Here is a 23,825-nt window from a genome sequence, read left to right as displayed (position 1 = left end):
GTACATTTACTTTTAAAGATACATTAGCCTATAGCATTTATACCCAATCATTTCACGAACTCCATTTATTACCACATCTAATTTTTTCTCTCTGCAACTAATAAAATAATCTTTTATCATGAAAACTCAAATTCTTTTCTAGTCTATTCTCAGTAAGTAGTCTTACATTTTATTTTAACTATCGCATTTTTCAGGAAATAATAGCTGCAGCAACATTAAATTGTAAGGCTATTATAAAGTAGTAGGAGCTAAAACATACAGCTGCTATCTAGTATTTTTTTTTAAAATGTTTTTTGGACAGAAAGAGCTCAAAACCAGAACTGAAGATCTTTTGTGCTTTCCAATTGAAAATTGACATTCTTTCCCCCAAATTATTTGTTAAATTTAGTTAATTTCTGTATACATTGATAGATGCACTTTGATTATGATTACCACTGTTGTTCAGACCTTAAAAGAGAGGATGTCATTTTTATGTACCTTTACAACTTTTACATAATTACCGCCGGTATATAAATGTTTTAAAAATTATTTGAAGATTCACTTTCCACGTTAATAACCATCGAAAGGTTGTACTAGCTTTTTGAACGCTTTAAGCGAATTACAAACATTTTGCACATTATCATAAACCTCGTTCTTCCAAATACAATACCATGTAAGAAAAATTATTTTCTTATAACTATTTATATCTTTTTATTATTTAATATCTTAATGATCAAAAAATTACAATTTGTGAAGTCTAAGATATTTTTCAAATTTTTCATCCTTTTAATTTTAAATCATAAAATCCAATATTTGAAGGGAACCGGTCGGGAGAGATTCTTGAGAAATAAAACTTTTTGGTCGAAGAAAAACTTTTTGAGATGGTGAAATACACAAAAGGTGAAATTAGCATTTAGGGGTATAAACTTTCGACTACTGTTTTGACTAAACAATTAGGATCTGTTTTTCAGATTATTCAAATTCTTAAAAAAATGATTGGTTAATTTAGAGTAAGTTCGTTTTTAGAATAAATTCGGAACTTATATTGTGCATAAATTCGTTAAAATTTGGCCATCACATCAAACGTTTTTAAACTGCTCTCTTTTTTTTATTTTGAGCAATGTACATTTCTTTTCTTTAATTTTTGAGCACTATACATTGTATATATAAAAATTTAACTTAACAAATTTCATTTTACAGTTTTGAAGTTCAATAAATTTAGGGTAAGGCTTTTTTAAATTAATGTTAAATTTTCATTAATGTTGTTTAAAGGAGACAAAAATAATCAATTTATAATAAGCTTAAAAATAACGTGAAAAAATGATTGTTTAACTACGCTTTTTATTATTCAATTTATTAGCGTTATTAAAAATCTTCTTAAATATAGATTCATTTAATCAATATTTAATTCTTTTAATGAATTAACATATTAATATAAAAAGTTATTTCTTAATGGAAAATCTTTAAAATTTGTATTTTTATAGGCTCTCCTACTTTATTGCTTGAAAAAGTTGCTTGCTTTGTAGAGTTAACTTGCAAAATGAGCACAAAATTGCTTTGTTTCATTAAAAAAAATTGTATATTTGTAAAATAAAACAAATTCAGCAAAAACACAATATGCGAAACTTTTGAGTCATATTTATGGTGTATCTATAAATTAATGGTGCACAAGAAAATACAGCTGGATTATACTAGTTAAATATTTTGTGATTCATAAATGCAATGAAAAGACTATGAAAAGAGGAATAAATTTGCAACAATTTAAATTAATATATTTTTTTTTTATAATTTGTTAATTTTTGTAAGAAATGAGTGCAATAGCGAGATTGAACGTATTTTTCAATTAAAGCCAACATGGATGCGAATTTATTCGAGTATTACGTTTCCTTTTTTTCCATTCCAATATGAATAATTCAAATTTTAGTTTTTTTTTTTTTTTTTGTAAAAAGTGTCTGAGAAGAGCTTTGAAGAACATCGCACGTTCCTACCTATTTATTCAAAAATAGCTCTTGATAAAAGCATTTAAAATACGGAATATTCAATAAATTACCAAAATATTGTAGATTTTTTATAACATTCATCTATTTAATATAAAATGCCTCATACGAGTCCTTTTATATATTGAATCAAAGTTTAAAATAGCTGCTTCTTATTGATTCTAAACCACAGATGCCACAGATGTAATAAATAATCAGTTTTCTATTAAAAGAAATTATTAAAAATTTTTAGAGATAAAATCATTCTTGAAAAGAATATTCATCGAAAAAATTCCCTGGAGAAAATATGGAGGCATGTAGCTGGCGAATCAAGATATTAAAATTTTCCCTTTTTGATTGCGTAAACGAAATTCTTGCAATTGATTCCATACCAAAATCCTCGTGTTTAACTGCAGGAGAAGTAAAATTGCATGACTTTTTCCTTTAACTAATTGTCAATATACTTCATGACGCTATATCCAGTTCTCAACCCCCTCTTCCAATGATGACGACGGTAATTGCGGATCACCCTCTTTAAACTTGTGAAAAAATCTTTTTCTTCATGGTGGTCTTAGGTTTGTAAACTGTATGCATTATTATAAATATAAAGCATCAAACAGTGTTGTCATTAAAATGACTATGTAATAAAAAAATACATAACAGAGCTCACCAATGCTAAATGTTTTATCCGAAGTTATTAGTGGTAAAGGAAATCTTTATTCATATTACCAAAAGCAATCATTATTAGCAGTGCATTTAAATGACAACACTGCTATCTCTAGTGCTTTGGACAAGCTATGAATTAAAAGCCAACACTGTTATCAAAGAATAAATATTTAATTCATTAAAGGAATAGAATTTTTACAGAAAGATAGAGAATTAAAATTAAAGATACAAGTTTATATACAATGATTTACATCCCTCATTACTGTAAAAAGGTTACGCCACAATATTTACGCCAACAGTGAACAACATCTATTAGAAATAAAAGTTTATGTATTTCTGATGTTCGAACGAAATTTATTGTATGAATCAAATAGTTCATGAACAAATTCTGAAGAGAATAAAAGTTAATTAGAACAATTTCGCTGGTAAAAAAAGTCTCAAACGATCAAAAAGTAATCCAGACAAAATCTTGCTCCATTTAAATGTATGTGTAATCAAAGTCGTTATTTGACAAAGTTAGCGGTATTTAAATCTGCTGTACATCAGTCCAAATGTTTAATCCCAATCTGGAGCAGATAAAATTTTGTGTAATCAAGACTATATAGCGCATAAAAAAATTGTCTGGTAAAAATCTCGTCAAGACAAAATCTGCATAATTAATCTGCTCCATCAAATCTAATTCAAACAAAATATTTAATGATTAAATCATGATGCATACAATATCCTGTATGATCACAATATGATGCATCACAAAACCTTGAGTGAAAAAACTCTAAAGCAGGTAAAATCTTGCGCGATCAAATACTGGCGCAAACAAAATATCGTGTGATTTAATCATGGTACAATGAAGAAAACTTGAATAAGCAACATCTGATACCATAATGTTTTAATTTGACAAAATATTTTGAGATCAAAATCTGGTGAAGGTAAGATATTGGAACAAAATCTTACACGATCTAACTCTGATGCAAACAAATTACGATGTGAAAAAATATGGTGATTTCAAAATCTTTGGCGTGCAAGATCTATTGCTATATTTTATGGGTATAAATAGTTCGAAATATTGTGAGATCAAATTCGGGGCAGACAATATTTTATGAGATCAAACTGTGGTGCAAAGAATATCTTGTGCGATCAAATTTTGGTGCTGAAAAATTCTTGAGCACCGAATTCCTACATGAATATATTTTAAGTGACAAAAACGTCTTGCAAAAACCAGAGGATTGGACAAAATATACAGCAGTTTAATCTATTTATACAATGTAATAATATTATTGCGTTTCTTAGGTTCAAGATAGTAGCGCCTCTCGGGGGGAAAACAAGCTTTTGCCAACATAAATGTTTTAGAAAAGATTTTTCTAATTTTTTATTTCATTCAAGTACGAAACTAGGTTTTGGCAACGTGAGCGGAAGATATTTTAAATTTTTTTATTTTTCTTTGAGTGGCAATAGGCGTAAATCTTGATGCGAAACCTTTTTAAGAGATTTTAAAGAAAGACACATAATGGCTATTCAATTTAGGCAAATTAATATAACAGCTGTTATTTTTAATTGGCTATTTCATCTGCAAGCGGATCATGCATTTAGTTTTGGTGAGCTCTATTTCAGTAGGTAAATCACATAAATGGGTAGAGAAATTAAATTAATGCAAGGAATATTTGTTATTGACACTTAAATAAAGGAAATTAAATCAAACCAGCAAATTTAGATTATGTCATGTTGTAAAAGTGAACTAGAGTAAGAAAAAAAATACTCGTTCAAAATGAAATCTATATCAGCAAAGCTGCAGGACAAGGACTTTGACACATTCAACATTTAGAGATCTTATGTACAAATGAAACTATGTAAACGAATATTTTCCATGAATATAACGAATATTTTCAACTACGACTAAAACTAAGAACAATTGTTTTTAACAATGCTTGACTAGAAAATACAAAGCAGAATAATTGTATCTACGATCTGCTCTACAAACAACTAATAAAATAATTTACATATTTTACAAGTGGAACCAAAAGAGTTGCAATATTTAATCACGAGTTGTAAGTAGACATAGACACCCATATAAAGCGATTAAATTTACCTCTACTCTATAAGAGTCATTGGAACCCTTATCGTTCATAAGAACGTACAGTTAAAATATTCTAGTTGTTGAAAACATTGTATAATTAGTTTTAACACAATTATCTGAATGGAAAAAAATTATAGCTAGAAGGAAAATGAAGGGATTGTCAAATCAAGAATATTTGAGAAGTTAGATATTATTTCATCGAAGTTACTCGACAATTTCTTTTCCATTCCGGAATAAAATTTATTTAGGGTAAATATTTTTTTAAATTTGTGTGCTAACTTTTAATACATAGCATTTTATGTTTACAGCTTATTAGGCAGCTGGTGGCTTTCCAAGAGGCCTCTTAATTTTTCGTTCGTTTTCGTTTCGATCGTTCGTTCGTTTTCGCTGTTTTCGTTTTCTTTTTCGTAGGTTTGAATGTTCATTTTCCCTTGATGAAATTAAATTCAAAGAAACACGAACTTAAAATAAGTTATCCATCGTTTTCAATCATAATTGTTCTACCTTTTGTTTTCAACTGTAATAGTTTTTTTAATATAAGGATTCAAAATAGTTAACGTTTCCTATTTTGATAAATTTATTTGTCTAGTAAAATATTTATTTAAGTTTAAGATTTTGCCTATTTTTTTACGTGAATGTGTACTTTATTTAACTTAGTTAAAATTTTCATTTCAGTTAGGAATTAAATATTACCCAATTATGTTACTATTTAATAATTAAAAAAAAACCCGTTTCATTTATTATTTAGTTTTAACTTTATAGGGGGAAAAAGTCAAAATCGCCACTGGGAGACTAAATGTAACAAATAGCGATTAGAAAATTATCTGCCAGTCGCCACTTTTCTCAAAGAAAAGGCACCTAATTTCCATTTATAATATCTTTTTAATAAACATGGAAACATTTAGAAATTAACCTTGTTTTCAAGTTTATATATTACTTGTATTATCAGGCTAATTAATATCATATCACGTTTATTAATATTAATATCAAGTTTTTCAAATCGGTTAGAATTTTTAGTTTTTGTAAAAGTCGCCATGGTTAAAAATGCTACAACTGGCCACTGGTCAGTATAGAACGGCAGTACCTTATATTTTTGCCCTATATTTGACTCAGAATTGTAAATAAAATCTTTATTGTTGGTTGAAAATATTAAAAAATTCTGAGTAAATGCCACCTATGCTCTACCAAGAAATAGCAAGAAGTTAAAATATTCGAAAAACAATTTGCAATTCTGGTAGTTCCACAGAAAAAAAAGAATATTTGCTCAAAAATTTTGTTCCCTATATTAACTGGAAATGAAAAAAAAACTATTCTTCCCGACATTTACAATCAGCTTTACAGCTGTACAAAAAGTCCTTAATATCGCCCAAGGTAGTGTCAGATGAGCAATAAAATTCAGGGGGCATCATGGCGGCTATAAGAAATGCTATAGCCAACATGGCTCCTAAAACAACAGTCAGTAAAGTTTTAGGAGTTATAAATTCTAATGCATCCTTACTGTCTGGGCAGAGCTTGGCGCTGCTTGTAGCGCTACCATGGATGTTAGAGATAGTGACGCTATAGTCACCATAGTCACCAGACTCTACTTCTCTGACGATGAGACGCAAAATTCCAGTGGATTCTAATTCCATTTTATGCCTTGGAGACGGATCCAGTGGCTTGCCTTCTTTCACCCTATAAAATAAAGTTAATAATCAAATAAGCTAAGTTAAAAAGAACTGTTAATAAAAATAACTATTTTAACCCCTAGGTTGTGCGCTCGAGTTAATACGAGCGCGCTAAACAGGCCAAACTGTGCACACTCGAGATAATTCGAGTGGCGTTGTATTTTATGCTGCTATAATTTTTCACACACGAATATAATCTAGTTATGAAAATAGCAATGTGAAAGCTAAGTAAAAAGTAGTTTTATTGATATTTATGATTTACATAGGATTGTAAGCTATAACACTTATTTATTCAAGAATAAAATATACAGTGATGCCAACTTTCACCGGACAGCAAATATGTATTTTAAAGTGGTAGTTTATCAATTGTGATTCCTGATTTAATAAATTCAATTTAGTAGATTTTTATCCACCACTACTTCAAAATAATTCGTTGGCTTATATAATTCACCACTTTATAGTATTTATGTCATGCTATATCTTTTAAAAAGCAAGCGAAAATAGTCAAATATTTGCAAAATTTACTTTGTAGTAATTTACCGTTTTTTTTTTAATTATTTCGGCGTGTCCGGAGCAGTTGGCATCTCTGAATATAGCCTTTTTTCATGGAACCAAAGAGCAGTTTATCAAAATTGCTCAGCAAAAAAAGAAAGACAATGTTCTTAAGTGAGTTTTTTTACATAAAAAAAATTGAGAGTTGAAATCTGTGCGTTAAGGGGTCAATTGAAAGCTTTCTTAATATAAAAAGCTGTGAAATGCATTTTCATCTATTTTTAAAAAAATAATTATTGAAATTTTTTTGTAAACAAACATTCCACTAAACTCGAACGTTGGAACGAGCATTGTTCTTTGGATCACGAGTTCCTTAGACCAACGTGAATATATACACCCCCAGCTGATTTTGGTATACGTGGTCGATACATGCAACAAAAGGTGCGATCTGCTGCTACTGTGTTGTGGTCTACTCCTGATTTTATAGGCGTGTGCTAGAAGTTTTTCGAACCAAAGAGTAGCTTTTTGAATCAGTTTGATTTGAAAATAAAATGTCATAAAAAAATTAGGAAACAGAATTAAAATAGATAAGCAAAAAAATTCGATTTTGTTAAAGATGACATACAAATTTGAATAAAAATACTATTTTCGTTATGCTTAACAAAATCGAAAAAGTTTAATATGTTTCACCTTTTGCCAGACGGTGTTGCACGTTCAATAGTTCTAAATTATGTACAACGCAGTCCCAGTTAGCATAAATATATTTTCCTGTGACTCGGTCACTCACAATGCGCAATTGTTTTTTTACAGTAATAGTAGAGCTATAAATTTTTGAAGTATTCCATTACAAAATTCATAGGCCTTTCTTTAATTATATTAGCTCTTACGTGAAAACTAACTTTCTATTGGATGGATATTCAAATTTAATCAACCTACAAGTGTTTGTTTTCCAAGGAGGAACATCCAACACTCCAAGGTACAATGCATCGAGGTACAAGTTATAAGACCGTGTAGTACTTTGAGCTGATTTTTCTTGCTTTTTTTAAATATATATTTCCCTAAGAATGCGAAAAACGTATTTTTCCCAAAATTTCATCCACAAAAATATGTATTAAATGCCAAATTTATTTCTCACTATATTTAAATTAAACTTCTCTTTTTAAGTGAAGGAAATAGAATTTCTTTGTTTTGATAATAGGATGCTAATTTTTAACGAGATTGATATGAATATGGTAATCAGATTTTTTGGTTAGAAGAATGAAGTATTTAATTCAATTTGGAATCTCCAAAATAAAATTAATAAAAAATTTACCAGCTAACATCAGGTGTAGGTGTTCCGGTAATGCAAGCGGTGAATTTGGCTGTCATTCCTTCCATTACTTCGTTGTCGCCAATTCTTTTCAAGAACATTGGAGGTTCACCTTTTTCGGGTTTTTCACTAGAAATAAATTAATAGATAAAAAAAAGAAAAACTTTTAAAACAGAAATGTTGATAACTTTTATTATTTATTGATTTATTATTATTATTTCTCGTACAGAAATAGAGCTACAACGACAAGAATCCTTAAATGAATAAGCCCAAGAAACTAAAGATAAAACGGAAACTTCATGAGATAAAAAAAATTCCCGTACTTCAAAAAAATATAGAGATTGTTATAAAAGTAGATATGTTTCGAGCGATCAAAAATCGGTGCCCATTCTCAAGACCAGCCGAGAACAAGAAAAACAAAAGTGATTTTGAAAGGGAAACGTAAAATTGTCAACAAAAAAATGGAAAATAAACGTGAAAGACAAAATTAGAGAAGCCGCAGTTGCCGAAAAGGAAAAATAAATAAATAAATAAATAAAGTTGAAGAAAACAAGACAGAGTCATTGCAGAGCCATTGCATTGCGTTGCATCGAGAAAAAAAATCATTGAAGAAACAATAGAACTCAAATTATTTGCAATCTTTTTTAAAATTCGAGACTGATGAAACATATTTTTTAATTATAAAATGCTAAATGTTAATGTTATAAAAGTGTGTCATTGTAGTTTTGCGGAGTTTAATAAAAGATGAAAAATCAATTTTTGGACCAGATTTAATTGGATACCCGCAAAAGACGTCACGGTTGTGTGTCGAACCTGATTGGTTGACCCACAATTGACGTCGCTTGCAGGTATCAAATTATTTAATTTGCAAATTATCCAATTAAAAAAAGTTGATATTATTATTTTCGTTTCGGTTCCCAAAAGTCTTGCAAGGAGTGTCGATTTTGACTGATATAATACAAAGAATTGACTTTTCCCGCATTGATCCTATTGCTAACATAATGAATTGCTAAATCGATTGGTTAGATAAATAGACTTCGAGTCTCTAATTTAAAATAATAATGGCTTTTAGAGTTAATTTTACTAACATAACAGCTACGCACAAAGCTGATTTACTAATTAGTTAACTTTTATATTTTCAATAAATTTAATGTTTGAAATGTACTTAAATATCAAAATCAAGAATACCATCGAAAAAGCCGAAGTATGTAACAGTAATATTTCGCGGATTTATTTCAGCAAAACAACAATCAGAAAAATTGAACGCATTAAAATAGGACCTATTTCTCAATCAAAACTTCAACACGCATTTTTCAAAATGACCATTTAAGGCTTTTTTACCTAATATTGACGGCAGATCTTGTGTGGTCTTCGCCTACTGAGTTCTTAGCCTTACATTCAAACACACCAGAATCAGTTGGGCGACAGGACTGGATGTTCAAAGCATGCACATCACCAAAGTTTGTGAACGTATATCTCGAATCTCTCGGTGAAATTAATTCGCCGTTGAAGTACCATTCAATCTCGGGTTCTGGATATCCAATCACTTTGCAGCTGAGTTTCAATGGCTGGTTAATGAAACCCTGGAAGTAAATCACCATTACATCAGAGAAAGAACGAAATGCATCAAGAATAAACATTGATTTCGTTTGTAATAAAAAATAATCCTTTTTTTTTTAAATGTTAGACATAAATTAGACGTTAATTATGAAAATTTCTATTTAAAATGCCTTGAGTGTTATCAGCGAAGGATTTGTAACCAAACTTTGTCAATCCTGAATTCTTGTTTCATCGCCACTGGATTATTAGGAAATGCTTGCATATTTTTCCTCTCTTGTATACCTTTCCAGGAAAATTGCTCAGCATCATAATGAGGGGTACTTAAAGCATAATAACATGCAAATTTACTAAAACGTTAATAAAGGGCTAAATTATATCATTTTAATTTTTAAGTTGAACCCCAGATTCGGTTAATCGAGTTTTTATTTTATTTTATAACAGGCGTTGAACAGCAGACCTAGTTCTGAGTAAACAACATTAATGTTCAACTCCACGGTCCTGTTATTTTGAACCCAATCCAGAAGATAAGGGAACTCCTGGATCAAGCATTGGGAGAAACTACCCTTCGTAGAGAACTTTTTGGTAAAACTAACTCGCATTTGCGTTACAGGGCGAGATAAATCATGGAAACTTCTCGTTGGTTATCTCGACAGCAAGGGGATTCTAACACATGATCCGTCTACCAGTGAGGATATTTTAAGTCAGCACTGTGGTCTATGCTAGCCGAAAGCAGAGTTCGTATCTACCAGCCACAGTTTGGATTCGAACCTGGGCACCTCATTGGTAAACGAATGCTCTATTTCCTGAGCCACTACGACTGGGTAATCACATTTATAAAAATTCAATTTGCGCTATGATATGATTAAATTTGGAGCTGAAATTAGGCCGCAAAAAATATGAATGATGTTGCGATTTAGCACGCTTTACTGTGCAGTTACTTGAGAATTTCTTTTGAAAAGTGTTTTCCTGAGCCGACGTAATTTATCTGGATAGTTTGTTGTGATGCTTGACTAATAAATTCTTAGGAAATATAAAATTATAAGATTGCAAAAATGATCTAACTATTTTAAATGTCACAAACGCATGAAACAACAGTTCTTGTGAATTTAGAAAATGCTAGATTATAAATTATTACATTAAGAATTTGAACATTTTTCTGAACATTTTAGCGCAAATAGTTAAAATATCGACTTAGGATATTTTTTTGTTTAAGGTTTGGGTTATTTGGGTTTAATTATCGTACTTCAAGTAGCAAAATATGCTATTTAAAGACAAGATCTTTTTATTGCGATAAAAAGATATGTTAATTCATGGAAAATGCATTTTTGTGTCATATTTCGTAACTTAAAATATCGCGTGTATGTAGCATACTTAAGGCATACCACTCGAACAATTACAGTTGCATCATTTTACTTAAAAATCTGATCATTAAATAAGAAGTCATTCACTGTACACAAGTATAAATAATATCGGGATGAACATTGTTAGTATGCTAATCTTCATCTTAACTCATCTAGAATTTATTAAATATTTCTATTTCGACAACTTTAAGCAATATATCAAGTAAGTTAGTCATTTTAGCACAAATATTCTGTGTTTTTTGGTGCTTCTGTGATCATTTTGTTTGTGTGAGTACATTGACTTACATTGTAATCACTCAATCGTTGTATGAATCGGGGGGCTGTTTTCTCTTGAACTGAAACAGATCCATCACTGCTTGCCTCACCCAGTGGATTCGTCAGTTTGCATTGGTAAGTACCAACATGGTCTGGGGAGGATTCTTTTATTTCTAAGATAGCCTGAAAAGTAAAGTAATTTATCCCTTTTAATTTGAAATTGCATTTCGTATTTAGATTACTAAAACATTCAATGAGGAAATATTTCCATTAAAAAGAATTTAATCGTCGTTTTTATTAATTCCTTATGCATAAAAGTATGTATAACGCTACTACATGTTTAGCAATAATGAGTAATTTTACACTACAATATTGCACTTGTTTACATTGCTGTTTTTTGAAGACTGTTTCATTGCATAAAATAAATAAGGCTCTTTTACCAAATATTGTCCATTCCTTCACTTGATTAAAAACTTCATTGAGTTTGAAAATATAACGATGGTAATATAACGACGCCACACTTTCTATCGATCGCTAAACCCACAACCGTGGACTTAACCCTTCTATAATTGATTCAGCTCTTGCTAAATTCACTAGATCTAAACACCCCTCTTCATCCTAACCTTAAAGAGAATTAGTTACAAAACTGTTTTTCTCCCCCGTTAGCAGTAAAACTGTTGACATCCTACCCCTGTCTGGTTTTAAAGTTATTTTCAGGCCTGTTTAAAAAATTACATTTAATTCACTTAAGGTCTGGTTTCTTAGGACAAGCGCCTTATCTGGGCGTCAGCGGAAAGTTGACGTAGAGCTGACGCCTAAAAAATACTTTTTTGTTAGCTCAGCGTGAGCAGTCGGTTCAACGCAGACATTATCTCTCATTGCGCATGCGTTAATAACGTAAACAAATATTTATTTTGAATTTGTATTGATTTTGTTATTGTCGACTAGCATTTTAGAGAACAAATAATGACTTAGTCCAAGAAAAAACACATTATAGCCAGGGGTCTGTCCAGACATTTTGTGAAAGGTCCGTTTTTCGTGAAATTGTGAAAAAATTACTCACATTCTTTCAACCAGGGTCCGCTTTTATGAATTTGTGCAAATAGGCTCCGTTATTGCAAAAAAAAAATTTTTTTCAAGGAGTTTATAAATTGTAAGGACATACAAGATTATGCTCAACACTGTAAAATTACAATTAAAAAAATTAAATTTTAAAAAATAAACAACAATTGCTGCTTCTAAATTAGAGATGCAACGTGCAAATATTTGGTATTTAGCCTATACTGCTGAACGCAGAATATTAATTTCGGACGAATAATGGAAGAATCGTCTGCCGAAGACAAAACTTTATTCGTTTACATCCATCTTTCTTGTTTTCTGCCCTGGAAAGGGTTTATTCGATTAACAAAATAATAATGAAGATAAACAAATTTGTGAAGGGTCCGATTAAAAGAAAAATCATTTTGTGAAGGGTCCGTTTTAAAGTTAAAATATTTTGTGAAGGGTCCGTTTTTAAGTTAAAATATTTTGTGAAAGTCCGTTTTTATGAAAAGATATTTTGTGAAGAATCCGTTAACGGACCCAAATTTCTTCTAAACAGACCCCTGATAGCTGAGTTAAATGAAGAGTGCTATGTTTAATGAAGAAGCTATGTTTAATGTCAAAATCAAAATCTTGGCTGATTTCAATGTGCTGTTGGATGTTGTCCGCCATTGCTTCTGTGGTTAACGTCACGTTGTAATCCAACTGCAGTTGAGTTGGACGGCAATTGCAGTTCAAGATGAGCTCTCGATGACGTATACTATCAAACTCACAAATGGACCAATCAGAGGTTAGCGCTGATTTCCAGCTGACGGCATCCTGTCCTAAGAAACCAGGCCTTTAAATATGCTATCAGTATTGAAAATTGCAAGGGCATTTACCACATACCTCGCCAGCGTGATCCTGGTTACATCGGACAAACCAAGCGTGCTTTGAAATTTAGATTAAAGGACCATGATAAATATGTCCACTATCAAGAATGCGATGAATCATCAATTGCTGCACATTATCAGAATTTAGAGCAAAAATTTTATTTTGATAATACCTAAATTACTTCCATCCCTGTCATATCAGCCTATTTTGACGACCTGGAATCTTGTTTTATTATATGAAAGCCGATTTCCTTGTTAATAACATCAGTTACTCCCCACCTCTCCATAGTGGAAATACACTTTGCTTAGATTTGCTTCTCTTGTCACCTGCGTTTTTTCTAACTCTTTTTTTTATCTTTATTTTCCCATTTTACTCTGGTCTGTTGAAGTTTTATATAGTTTTGTTTCTCACCTTTATTTTCCCTTTCTTGCTAGCAACTTTAGGTCTTCTGTTTCAAATCACTTTTGTTTTATTCATTCAAGTTAGATAAGTCGTGAGATCGAGCACCAATTTTTGAGTGTTTGAAACACGTCCACTTTTATTGCTATCTTTATATTTTTTGAAACCAGTGAAGTTTTTAATCAAGTATATATTTCAATTTTAGTTTCTTGGAATCATCTATTTCACATTCCTTTATTTATTTATTATTGCTATAATTTATTTATTTATTTTTTACCATAAGAACTGAAATTAGGAAATACTACTAGAAAATCTGTTGCGCAGTCTTAAAGTCATATTTGCAAATATTAAAGTCTTATTTGCAAATATACTCGTCAATTGTGTAGGATTTTTAATAAATGAAAAAACCAAATCTTTTGAAGACTGAAAAAACATAAAATTAGCAAAAAAAATACTTAATTAAAATAGGATTAAAGTAGACGATTACTTCAATTTAATTTCTTTTTTTCCCTGCTTTAATGAGCCAGTTCAAAATATAATAAAGAAACATATAATTAAAGTTATAAGCATTTAAAAGTTTTAAGAAACATATAATTTAAAAAAAACTCGTTCCACACAAAATACCATGAACTAAATATGTCGCATTGAAAATTTTGATAAATTTACTAATGAAAAATTGAAGGCATGCAAGAGTAAAATTGCAAATAACTGCTATACAGGAGAAAATAATTTGAGTTTCAGATAACGTTTTAAGCATGCATTGACCGTAAAAACGTTTCCTATGCGAAGCTTCTCGATTTTCTTCGAATATGCTCGAAGAATTTAAGAAATAAAAGTGAAAATTATGACACCAAGTTAGTAAAAATTTGTTATAAGATTATTGGTTCATTCTGAGAGGACTTGTATTAATTTAAAAATAAGCCTTTTGTAAACCAGGGAATCATTCGGAGGTTAAGGCTCCACAATTTCATGATGAACAACACGATTGTGGCAATGCGGTTTAGTACACCGCACAGCGTCACCTTTCCTTTTAAGGCAAGCTGGTACCCATCGATCTGAAGCTGAGCCCAACCTGGATCGCAGCTCTCCACAATGGCAGTTCAGTGCCTTAACCAATAAGATATTGCGGCGCATTAACTTAAAAAAATGGAGGTAGGTTTCAGAAAACATATACCTGAAAAATAATTTGTCATAATTTTTTTTTTTTTTAAATTCTACAGAAAAAATAAATCACGGAAATATTTACAAGCAAAATAAATTTAGGAATCGTATTCCTTCGCACACATTCAAACATTCATATTTTGTATTGTATAAAGTTTCATACAGAAATGAAACATATTAAAAACTTAAACTTAAGATAAGTTCAACAATCGTATCTTGTGATAAATCTCATCTGGTATCTTGTGCGATTAGATACATATACGTATATACATGAGATAGCGTGAATACAAGATAATACATATAATTTACTTTCTCTCCGTCGAATGTCATTAGGGTATTATCAGACTGTGATAATGGCTTATCATTGACTATCCAGTTGATATCAGGCAGGGGGTTTCCAGACACTATCGCCTCGAACCTGATTGGTTCACCTTCTTTCACAGTCAAGTTTCCGATTGGTGACACAAAGCAAGGTGCAGATGGAGGCGAATCAGACGTCTTGTCTAGATAAATAAACATAAAGATTAGAGAACAATATAACCTGAAAGGGATATTTTCACAAAGAATGACAGTGTATTAAAATCACGCTCATCTTTAGAGAATTTTCAGAGTAGCTGATTTTATAACCTGAAATATCTGCACTGTTAGAAATTTCTCAAATTTTTCTTTTTCGATAACAATTTATTTAATTGCAATTTAACCATATTCAAACAAACCAGTCAAATAACCATACATAAGGTAGTATTCAAATTGTTAACCGTAAGAAAATTCGTTTATTAATTTTCACCTAATACGTTTAAACAACCAGAATTTTATCGCACCACCTAACCTCACCTAACGAAGCCACTTAGCTCCTTGCAACTGCATACGTATTAAAGCCGAGAGGGCTAATTTGTCAGTCTCATAACCAATAGAACGGGGATTTAAGTACTATTGTTGAGACCACGATATTTCCTACATTTCCTTCAACACCGGAAGAGTTTCCAGTGTCCTGCACTTCCCAATTTGTGATCCTGGGCTATATTGTACGATACTTTCAAGCAGAGACATTAGCGCACCATAAAGGTACTGAATTAAGTCTAGTTGAATTTCTTTTTTACGAAACCATACTAGTTGTAAATGGTTAAAAAAACGTATAGTTTTGTATTCATGGTATTTTAACGATGCTAGTTGTAAATGGTTCATTAGCCGTATAGGTAAAAATGTTCATTACCGTAAACTTTAATTGGATGGATAGACTGCTGCCTATTATTTTTTCATAATTCTAGAAGGAAAATTCTAACAGTGTACACTTAGGATAAAAATGTTTCAAAGTTAAACATAAATATACCTATTAAAAGTTAAACTCATTCCTACGTTTATATCTTATTTTTAACAAACTTATATTTGGCATTTTAATTAAACAGAAGTCACAGTTTTTAATTGACAAAAGAGTTATAAAACAATAACATATTTGCTTGATTAGCAAAATTTGAATTCAAAAGTTCAATATTTTTTACAAGTTTTTGAAACTTTCAATATTTCTTTTGTTTTCTGATAAGTTCATTTCAAAATATCAAGCTCTTTTAAGTCTCTTTGCAAGATTGAGGGAGTGATGATTACTAACATTGAATGAAAACACGCATTCCATAACTTTTTTCTAACCAACAGATTCTATTATATCCCCTTTCCATAATGTTTTTTCCCTTCAATTCTTTTAAAAAATGTTATTCGCATCTGTAACTTTTTTTTTTTGTTCGCAGAGTTTCTAAAGCATATGCCTAACAGAGATTAAATTTTTTAAAAATGCGATACGGATTTTATTAAAGGGTGGTTTTAGCATGTTTTGATAATTAATTCCGCAACAGTCTCTTTTTCTTTGCTTTAAATTGTGCACATTTAATGCTCAAAAAATGAGTTAAAATGTTTAGCTTTAGCGTGTATTGTTTTCGTTTCATACAAAAGGTGTGTGCCAGGATCGGACTTGATTGACAAAATGACTAAATTTTCACTCTATAGCTGTCGAACCGTTTTTCGTAAAGTGTTAATATTATTTTCTATACTTTATTTTTTAGAATTATAAAGAGAACATGCCACAGTTTCTTAGGTTACAAGAAATTATTTTTTTAACTGCTGGTTGAAAATTAAGATCAGACACCACATGCCGAAACTTCATTTTTAGATCAGGTTGAGAATTAGAAAACCTGTAGAAACGCCGAAAACCACCTTATCTTGTAGAAATTGCTATCAAATCCCAAGTGTCTGTGAAATCTTATCAGCTGCTTAGAAACATCAGAAGAGACCATTATTAGCGATTTATCTCTAAACTAGGAGGCTCCGCCCCCTGCTCGCTAACACTCGCCAACCCCCGAGAATTGCTACGCAATCCTATGTGGTTCACGCCGTGAACCATGGCTCGCTGCGCTCGCTCGCCAATGAACACAATGTTCTAGCACAAAGACATAATATATTATCATCAAAGACATAGTATTTTATCATCAAAGACATAGTATTGTACTTATGTAGAAGAATTCTACCAATGTTCTTATTGGCTTTTAAAAAAGTATATTAGCTATTTAGATTGTACATGGTGAAAAAATCAAAACATGAGCTAAATAAGAAACATATTAGCAAAATAAATTATCAAATATTGTTTCACTAATATTCTGCATTTTAAAGCGTGAAAATTCAATGCATAAATAAACGCGAAATATAAAAAAAAATTCAATGCATTCAATACAAACACTTAAACGTTTTTTAGACGTTTAGGTAGCTCCCAGTAGAAAAATATCAATTCAACAGCGGCCTTTTAAAGTATTCTCACTTCAATTAATTAATTAATTCCTAATTGAGTTTAAATTAAATATTGTCATGTTCTTAGTGCATGAATCTGAATTGGGTATACTATAGCCTACGTCACAGGTTGTGTTATTCCTACTAAATTTAACCCATGAACGGCATTTTCTGCGAGCCTAACTTCAAGACACAAATAAACAAACGAAGTGGTTGATCGTTTAAATAGCTGCTCGCCAGATTTTATTGCATTATAAAGAAAAGTAATTGACATTCGATTTTTGATTAATAATTGATTTATGTGGATAGTGGCTTTTATGTGGATAGTGGCATAGAATTTAGCATTGCGTCATGGTAAATGTTATTCCTACTAAGTGGAAGTAGTTGTGTTTTTTTTATATTATACCCAATTGAACAACCTGATAATGCTCACTCTGGTTATTGTTATCTGGTTGCTCACTACGTGCTCTTGCGCGCCGAATCCAATCAATTAAAAATGAAAACTGTTGCCAGCGCGAGAAAAGAAATATCATCGGTTTTATTGATACATACATACATACGTACGTATTAGCGTTTTATATAATATAGATAACACAGCGTGCCGTGGTGGCTCAGGGAATAGAGCGCTCGCCTCCCAATGAGGCGATCCGGGTTCGGTCCCAGCGATGCCTGGTCAATACGAATTCCGCAATCGGCTCTCGCCGACCACGGTGCTGACTTATGATATCGTCAATGAAAGTCCTGATCATGGGTTTGAGTCCCTTGCTGTCAGACCAACCGTGGAAGGTTTTGTGGTTTTCCTCTTCATGTAACGCAAATGTGGATTAGCTCTATCAAAAAGTCCTCCAAGGAGGTAAATTTCTCCCAATACTTGATCTAGGAGGAGTTCTCTTGTCTGCTAAATTGGGTTCAAAATTACAAGGCCACAGAGTTGAACAATGGCAGTCGTAAATTCAAAATTCGATCGGCTGTTCAACGACGGTCATAAAATAAAATAACACTGCTAAATGTAAAGCCAACTCCCGTTACTTAATGTCAAATTTAAATTATTTGGTGAACTCCAAAATAACCGATGAAATTTAATACAGTCCTGTAACTGATAACGATATTTATAATAATTATTTGCAAATAATGATATGTATTACAATTACATTCGCATTCACGATTACATACTAATTTTTATATTCCTTTGGCTTATGTAAGTCCCTTTCCTTTAAGTTAATTGTCGTATTTTGAATAAAAACTTAAAACTGAAATGACGGAATCAATGGATTCACCTGAAACGCCAAGGCCACCGCTGCTGCTGTTCTCTCCCAATGGATTCTTTGCCACAAGAGAATATTTGCCAGCATCTTCTGGTTTGCAGTTATCAATGAGAAGAGCAACAGTTCCATCTGGGCTAATTATTTCCTTGACATGTACGTTATCAGGTTTTACTTCTTCCCCATCTTTGAACCTGGTAAAAAAAAAAAAAATTTGACTATGGCAAACGCAATTAGAAAAGACATTTCAAGGTCAATGAGATAGCAGTGAAAGAATAAATGATAGATATTTTTACGCATAATTGTTTCGATTAGTCTCAAAAGTTTCTGATTTGAGAGTTACATTGCAATAGGCCTACACCTTTTTAAATGATATGTGTAGATTATACAGTTATAGTACTGTCTTTAACAAATCTATTACAATTTAACCAAAATCAGTTCCTTTACATTCTTAAATAATGTAAGTTTTTAACCCGTTCAGGACCCGTGGACGGAAAAAAAATGCTTCCTTAGGACAGCATGCTCCTAGGTCCGTACTAAAGAATATCAATTACTAAATGACGTTCAAGTGATCATGAGCCGAAGTCTGAAAGATTCATCTCATATCCAGTGAACCATGATTAGAAAATCGCATGATCACGTATATGTGATCATGATTTGGAACGGGTTCATAATAACATTTGATGCAAGACAATGTGTTTTAGAGGATAATTTAATTTATATAATAATTTATGTGTTTTAGAGGATTTTGCAAAAAGTCAGTTGATGTTAAAGAATGAATAAAATACAGTATTTCTTTAATGAATATATAGAATTTATGTAATGAATACATCATTAAACAGAAAATAAAAATTGTTTTATTTCTTAAAATTATTCTAACAAGTATTATTCTAATTAGATTTTGAAATGTCTGCATACGTAAGGAAAGAAAACGAGATAAATGTTTAGAATTTTATAATCATTTTAAAAATTAAGATGGATGATTTGGATTTTATTGAATAATTTTAAAGTGAGCACCATTAGTTCTGAGCAGTATAGATCTGTCTTAAAATTAACCTTTTGATGTATATGGGACAGCAGTGTCCCTTTTATATATTTTTTTTTCTGGAGCACTAATTACAAGTAAAAATATATTTTGGTATTTTTAAGCTAAAAAAAAGGCTAATAGTTTCTAAAAAAATCTGTTGGATAATCGCGTTTATATTCGTACTAAATATAAAATCCAAAAAAATAGTTTTAATTTTTTTTTCATTCATATTCAGAAATTCATAAATATAATAATTGATTTTGTGGATTAAAAAAATTCCAATGATGAATAATTGTTTCTCTTAGACCTAAATAACTGAAAATGAGCGCAAATTTGAAAAATTATTGTTTGGAAGTGAGCAGTGTTTGGAAGATTTTACCCTTAACGTAGAAAAAAACATGGATCTTTCATGTTGTATTTTATAATCATAAACTATTAACAAGCTAAATATAATATTTTTCACTTATTTTGATCTGTATTATTGCAAAATACGAAGAAAAGTATAAAAAATATGTTTAAAAAAATTCTAAGAGCTAATGATAGACACTTTTATATGCTGTTAAAAGTTTGTATTCTTTTACAGAATAAGTAATTACAAAAGCCAAGTTTATACAATAGAAAGCTATAAAATAACAACCATTATTCAAAAATAAACTCTTAAATATTATGATTTTTTTCTAATTTTTTTATTAAAAAAATAACCATAATTAATCCAGTAATTGATCCTCACATAACACACTTCAATAAAATATTCAAGAAAATAATTCTTAAGGAAATCATTTCCTTTCCGACTTAAAAGCAAGTAGAGTAAAAATTTACCATTTGATTTCTGGCGGTGGCGAGCCAGCAAGTTTGGCCTCTAATTTGGCGGGGTATCCTTCAACTACATTAACTGGCTTCAATGGTTTCTGGAATGTTGGTGGGTCTGAAAATAAAGAAGAGGTGGAAGGAAATTATTTAAGAGGTCGCATAGCAGAATTCATTCTCTGCATTGTAAAAACTGAGGTGTAACCATAAAATACGTATACAAATAATAAATGTAAGTTAAGTAAAAGACGTTGACAAGAAAGAATTATATTTCAACAAATTCGATGTGTGATATGGCTCTGTGCTTAATTAACTTCCCTTTAATTAACATTCTAACTTATGTGGAGAAACTTAGCTCAAATTTATCACGCCATTTTGCTTATAAACGATCAGCTGGAGCTGACGTCATAAGTCACATGTGTGGGTATCGGTGATCTTCTTCTTGAAGTTCAAGTATCCAACCATTGTTTTTTGTCATGTTCTTGGCCGCCATTTTTTTTATTCTAATATATCTTTGATAGAACTCGTGTTTAATATATTTTAAAGTATTTCTCGGCATTAACATTTTTAAGAACATTATTCCTCCAAGGAAAGTAATTGTATTGGAAAGCACTTTTTTTATTTACATATTTAGTTGAAAAAATCCATTAAATACTAACATTGAACTTCAACAGGAGCTTCACTCTTAGCTTCACCCAGGGAATTTTGTACCACAACCGAATAGTCGCCAGCATCTTCTGGTCGTGCGTTTTTGATGACTAAAGCCACTGTACCATCTGGTTCTTCAACTGATTCCACTCTGTTGGTTGGAATCAATTCTTTTCCATCCTTCAACCTAAAATAAAATAATATTCACTTACTTACTTTAAAAAAAAACTTACGAATCCCTTATGAAAAAATTCCCTTTTTTAAAAAAAATCAGAAATAAGCCACTTGATTTTGTAAATCTATTCCGCATTGAACTGTTATCAAACTTATTTCCTATTGATCTATGACCTCACATATAGTTATAATTCAAATAATGTAACTCCTTCGGTTACCTAGTTAAATACTCGGATGATTTATGTAGTAATCAAATAATTTCATAACGCAAAATAAATAAATTAAAACAATATTCCAAATGAAATGAGAAATTTCTTCATACGAAAAGGCATTAAACTCGATCAACACGGTTCGTCAAAAGGAAAATAGATCCCTTAAAGAAGTATTTTTATTATTCTATTAAATATATAATAATTGTTTCCTTTGCTGTTACCCATTAAGAAAATGGGTGTTGTACTAAGTTTTTCTTAACCGCACATTTTTCGACTAGATAAGCTACAACTTCACCATACTTCACCATATCAACTTCACCATAATCACAAATAAAGAGTTGTATGAGTTAAAAAAATGAGGCTAATATAAGCATTCATAACGAAGCAGAATAAAAAAAATCAAATAAAGAAAGGCAGACGATAATTTTGGAATTTCTTGTAGTTGATTGTTTTCCAGACTTTTTTTTTTCTTTTTTACTTTATACCAGTGTACATTTTTAATTTTATTGCATATTATTAAAGTATTTTATGTTCTTTTTATGATTAACTTATTCATAGTTACTGTTTCTTCAACGATTTCATAAATAAATATGATTACCGAAGAAAAAAAAAATTTTTTGTAGCTTTTTAAAGAACTTGGCAGGATTTGAAAGCCAACCTGGCTCATAAGAGCACAAGCATCAACTGATGCAGTTTTGTACCCATAATATGGCGTTTATAACAGTATCCAGAAAGAAAAAAATAATCTTACCAATGTAACAAGTAATAGCAATAATGCGAACACCATTCTCTCTCTTTCATCAATAATTTTTTTTTTATCGTTTAAAAATGAAGACGCATGTTTCCAAAATTAGCAAAAAATTATTCATTGTTATTTAGTACACTACGAAAGAATTTCATTCATATTGTGTATAATACAGGCTGTTATTTAAAATAACATACGTAGCTTGGTAAAAGCAGTTATAATACTAATGAAATATATGCATCTCTTAATCACGAAAACATTAAATCGTATGAAAACAGAACAGAGAAAACGCGATTAATAAAATTTTTTTAATTACCATCGAAGAGTGGGTTTGGGCTCTCCAACAACTTTAACCGAGAGTTGACCAGTTTCACCATCTTTTATCTTCAAAGGATTAAGTGATGATAAAATTTCTGGTTTCTTCATCACTGCAATAATAATTATATTTCATTAAAAAAATTATTCAATAAATTAAATCTCTTACATATTAGGTTCTACAAAATACCATTATGATTATCCATTCATTTCATTATCAATAATGAAATGAATGGATAATTATAATGGCATGAATGCAAACTGTAAACTACTACGATGCATTAGGTTACAGTTTGCTAAATGTAACAAAAGCTTATTGTTCCCCAATGTTAAAGTAAAAAGAACAATTGTTTAAATTTATATTTCATCCAAAGCACACAATGTGTGCACCTTTAAGATTCTTTTTCGAACTCCGAGGTAATATGAAATGATGCTTTTTTGCGAATAATATGCTATTTTTATAACTGCTGTGAGTTTGCAACTGTTTCTCATGACTGTTAGGTCAAGCTTAGTCTAAAGCCAGCGCTGTTTACACTTATTTTAAAAATGGCGCAAAACGTCAATATGGAGAAAAGCGACAAGTTTGTGAAGAGAAAAAGCGTTTGTGGTTTAATTTTTTTCGTATTTAGAACTTACTCCAATGCAGCATTACTTGGGCTAGTAAAAATTTGCAAAAACTGAAAAAAAGGCAGTGATTTTGATAATTTTCAACGAGGTGGAAAAAATGTCATCAAATTGGTGATTTTTAAAAAAGGTTTAATAACTTTTATAATATTCACGTTATTTGTCAGTTTTAAATTCCGGTTAATTCTAAACTGCATGATTATCGGATTGCTTTAAATTAGGGATGTAACGAATATTCGGCCACTATTCGGTATTCGGCCTATTCGGCCCTTTTGCCGAATATTCGGCCTAGCCGAATACTGAAGTTATTCGGCCGAATGATGAAGTATATGCTATTATTAATTATTTAGATTTGTGAAAGCCTTATTGTTGGCATCAAGATATTTAAAATATTACAAAAAATACATCAAGTTGTTAAATTTTTTTTAA

At 30.7% G+C, this 23,825-nt stretch overlaps 1 protein-coding gene across 10 annotated transcripts in view; it reads right to left on the bottom strand.

Moving 5' to 3' along the window:
• LOC107442351 (protein Obscurin) overlaps positions 1-23,825 on the bottom strand; it is a 281,510-nt gene that overhangs the window by 42,059 nt on the left and 215,626 nt on the right. For all 10 annotated transcript variants that reach the window (XM_087157050.1, XM_087157049.1, XM_087157051.1 and 7 more), the window contains 9 exons: positions 22,774-22,885; positions 21,338-21,513; positions 20,691-20,796; positions 18,860-19,038; positions 15,120-15,313; positions 11,367-11,519; positions 9,502-9,743; positions 8,164-8,289; positions 6,191-6,366 (listed from right to left, as the gene is read on the bottom strand). In XM_087157050.1, the coding sequence (XP_087013176.1) occupies positions 6,191-6,366; positions 8,164-8,289; positions 9,502-9,743; positions 11,367-11,519; positions 15,120-15,313; positions 18,860-19,038; positions 20,691-20,796; positions 21,338-21,513; positions 22,774-22,885 (1,464 nt within the window). The remainder of the gene's footprint in view (positions 1-6,190; positions 6,367-8,163; positions 8,290-9,501; positions 9,744-11,366; positions 11,520-15,119; positions 15,314-18,859; positions 19,039-20,690; positions 20,797-21,337; positions 21,514-22,773; positions 22,886-23,825) is intronic.

The sequence above is a fragment of the Parasteatoda tepidariorum genome, chromosome 2 (genome assembly GCF_982258835.1).
Source record: "Parasteatoda tepidariorum strain Cologne lab strain chromosome 2, Ptep-v5.0, whole genome shotgun sequence".
NCBI classification, from domain to species: Eukaryota; Metazoa; Arthropoda; class Arachnida; order Araneae; family Theridiidae; genus Parasteatoda; species Parasteatoda tepidariorum.
The sequence above is the reverse complement of the archived record's forward strand: the minus strand, read 5'-3'. Positions and strand labels throughout refer to the sequence as shown.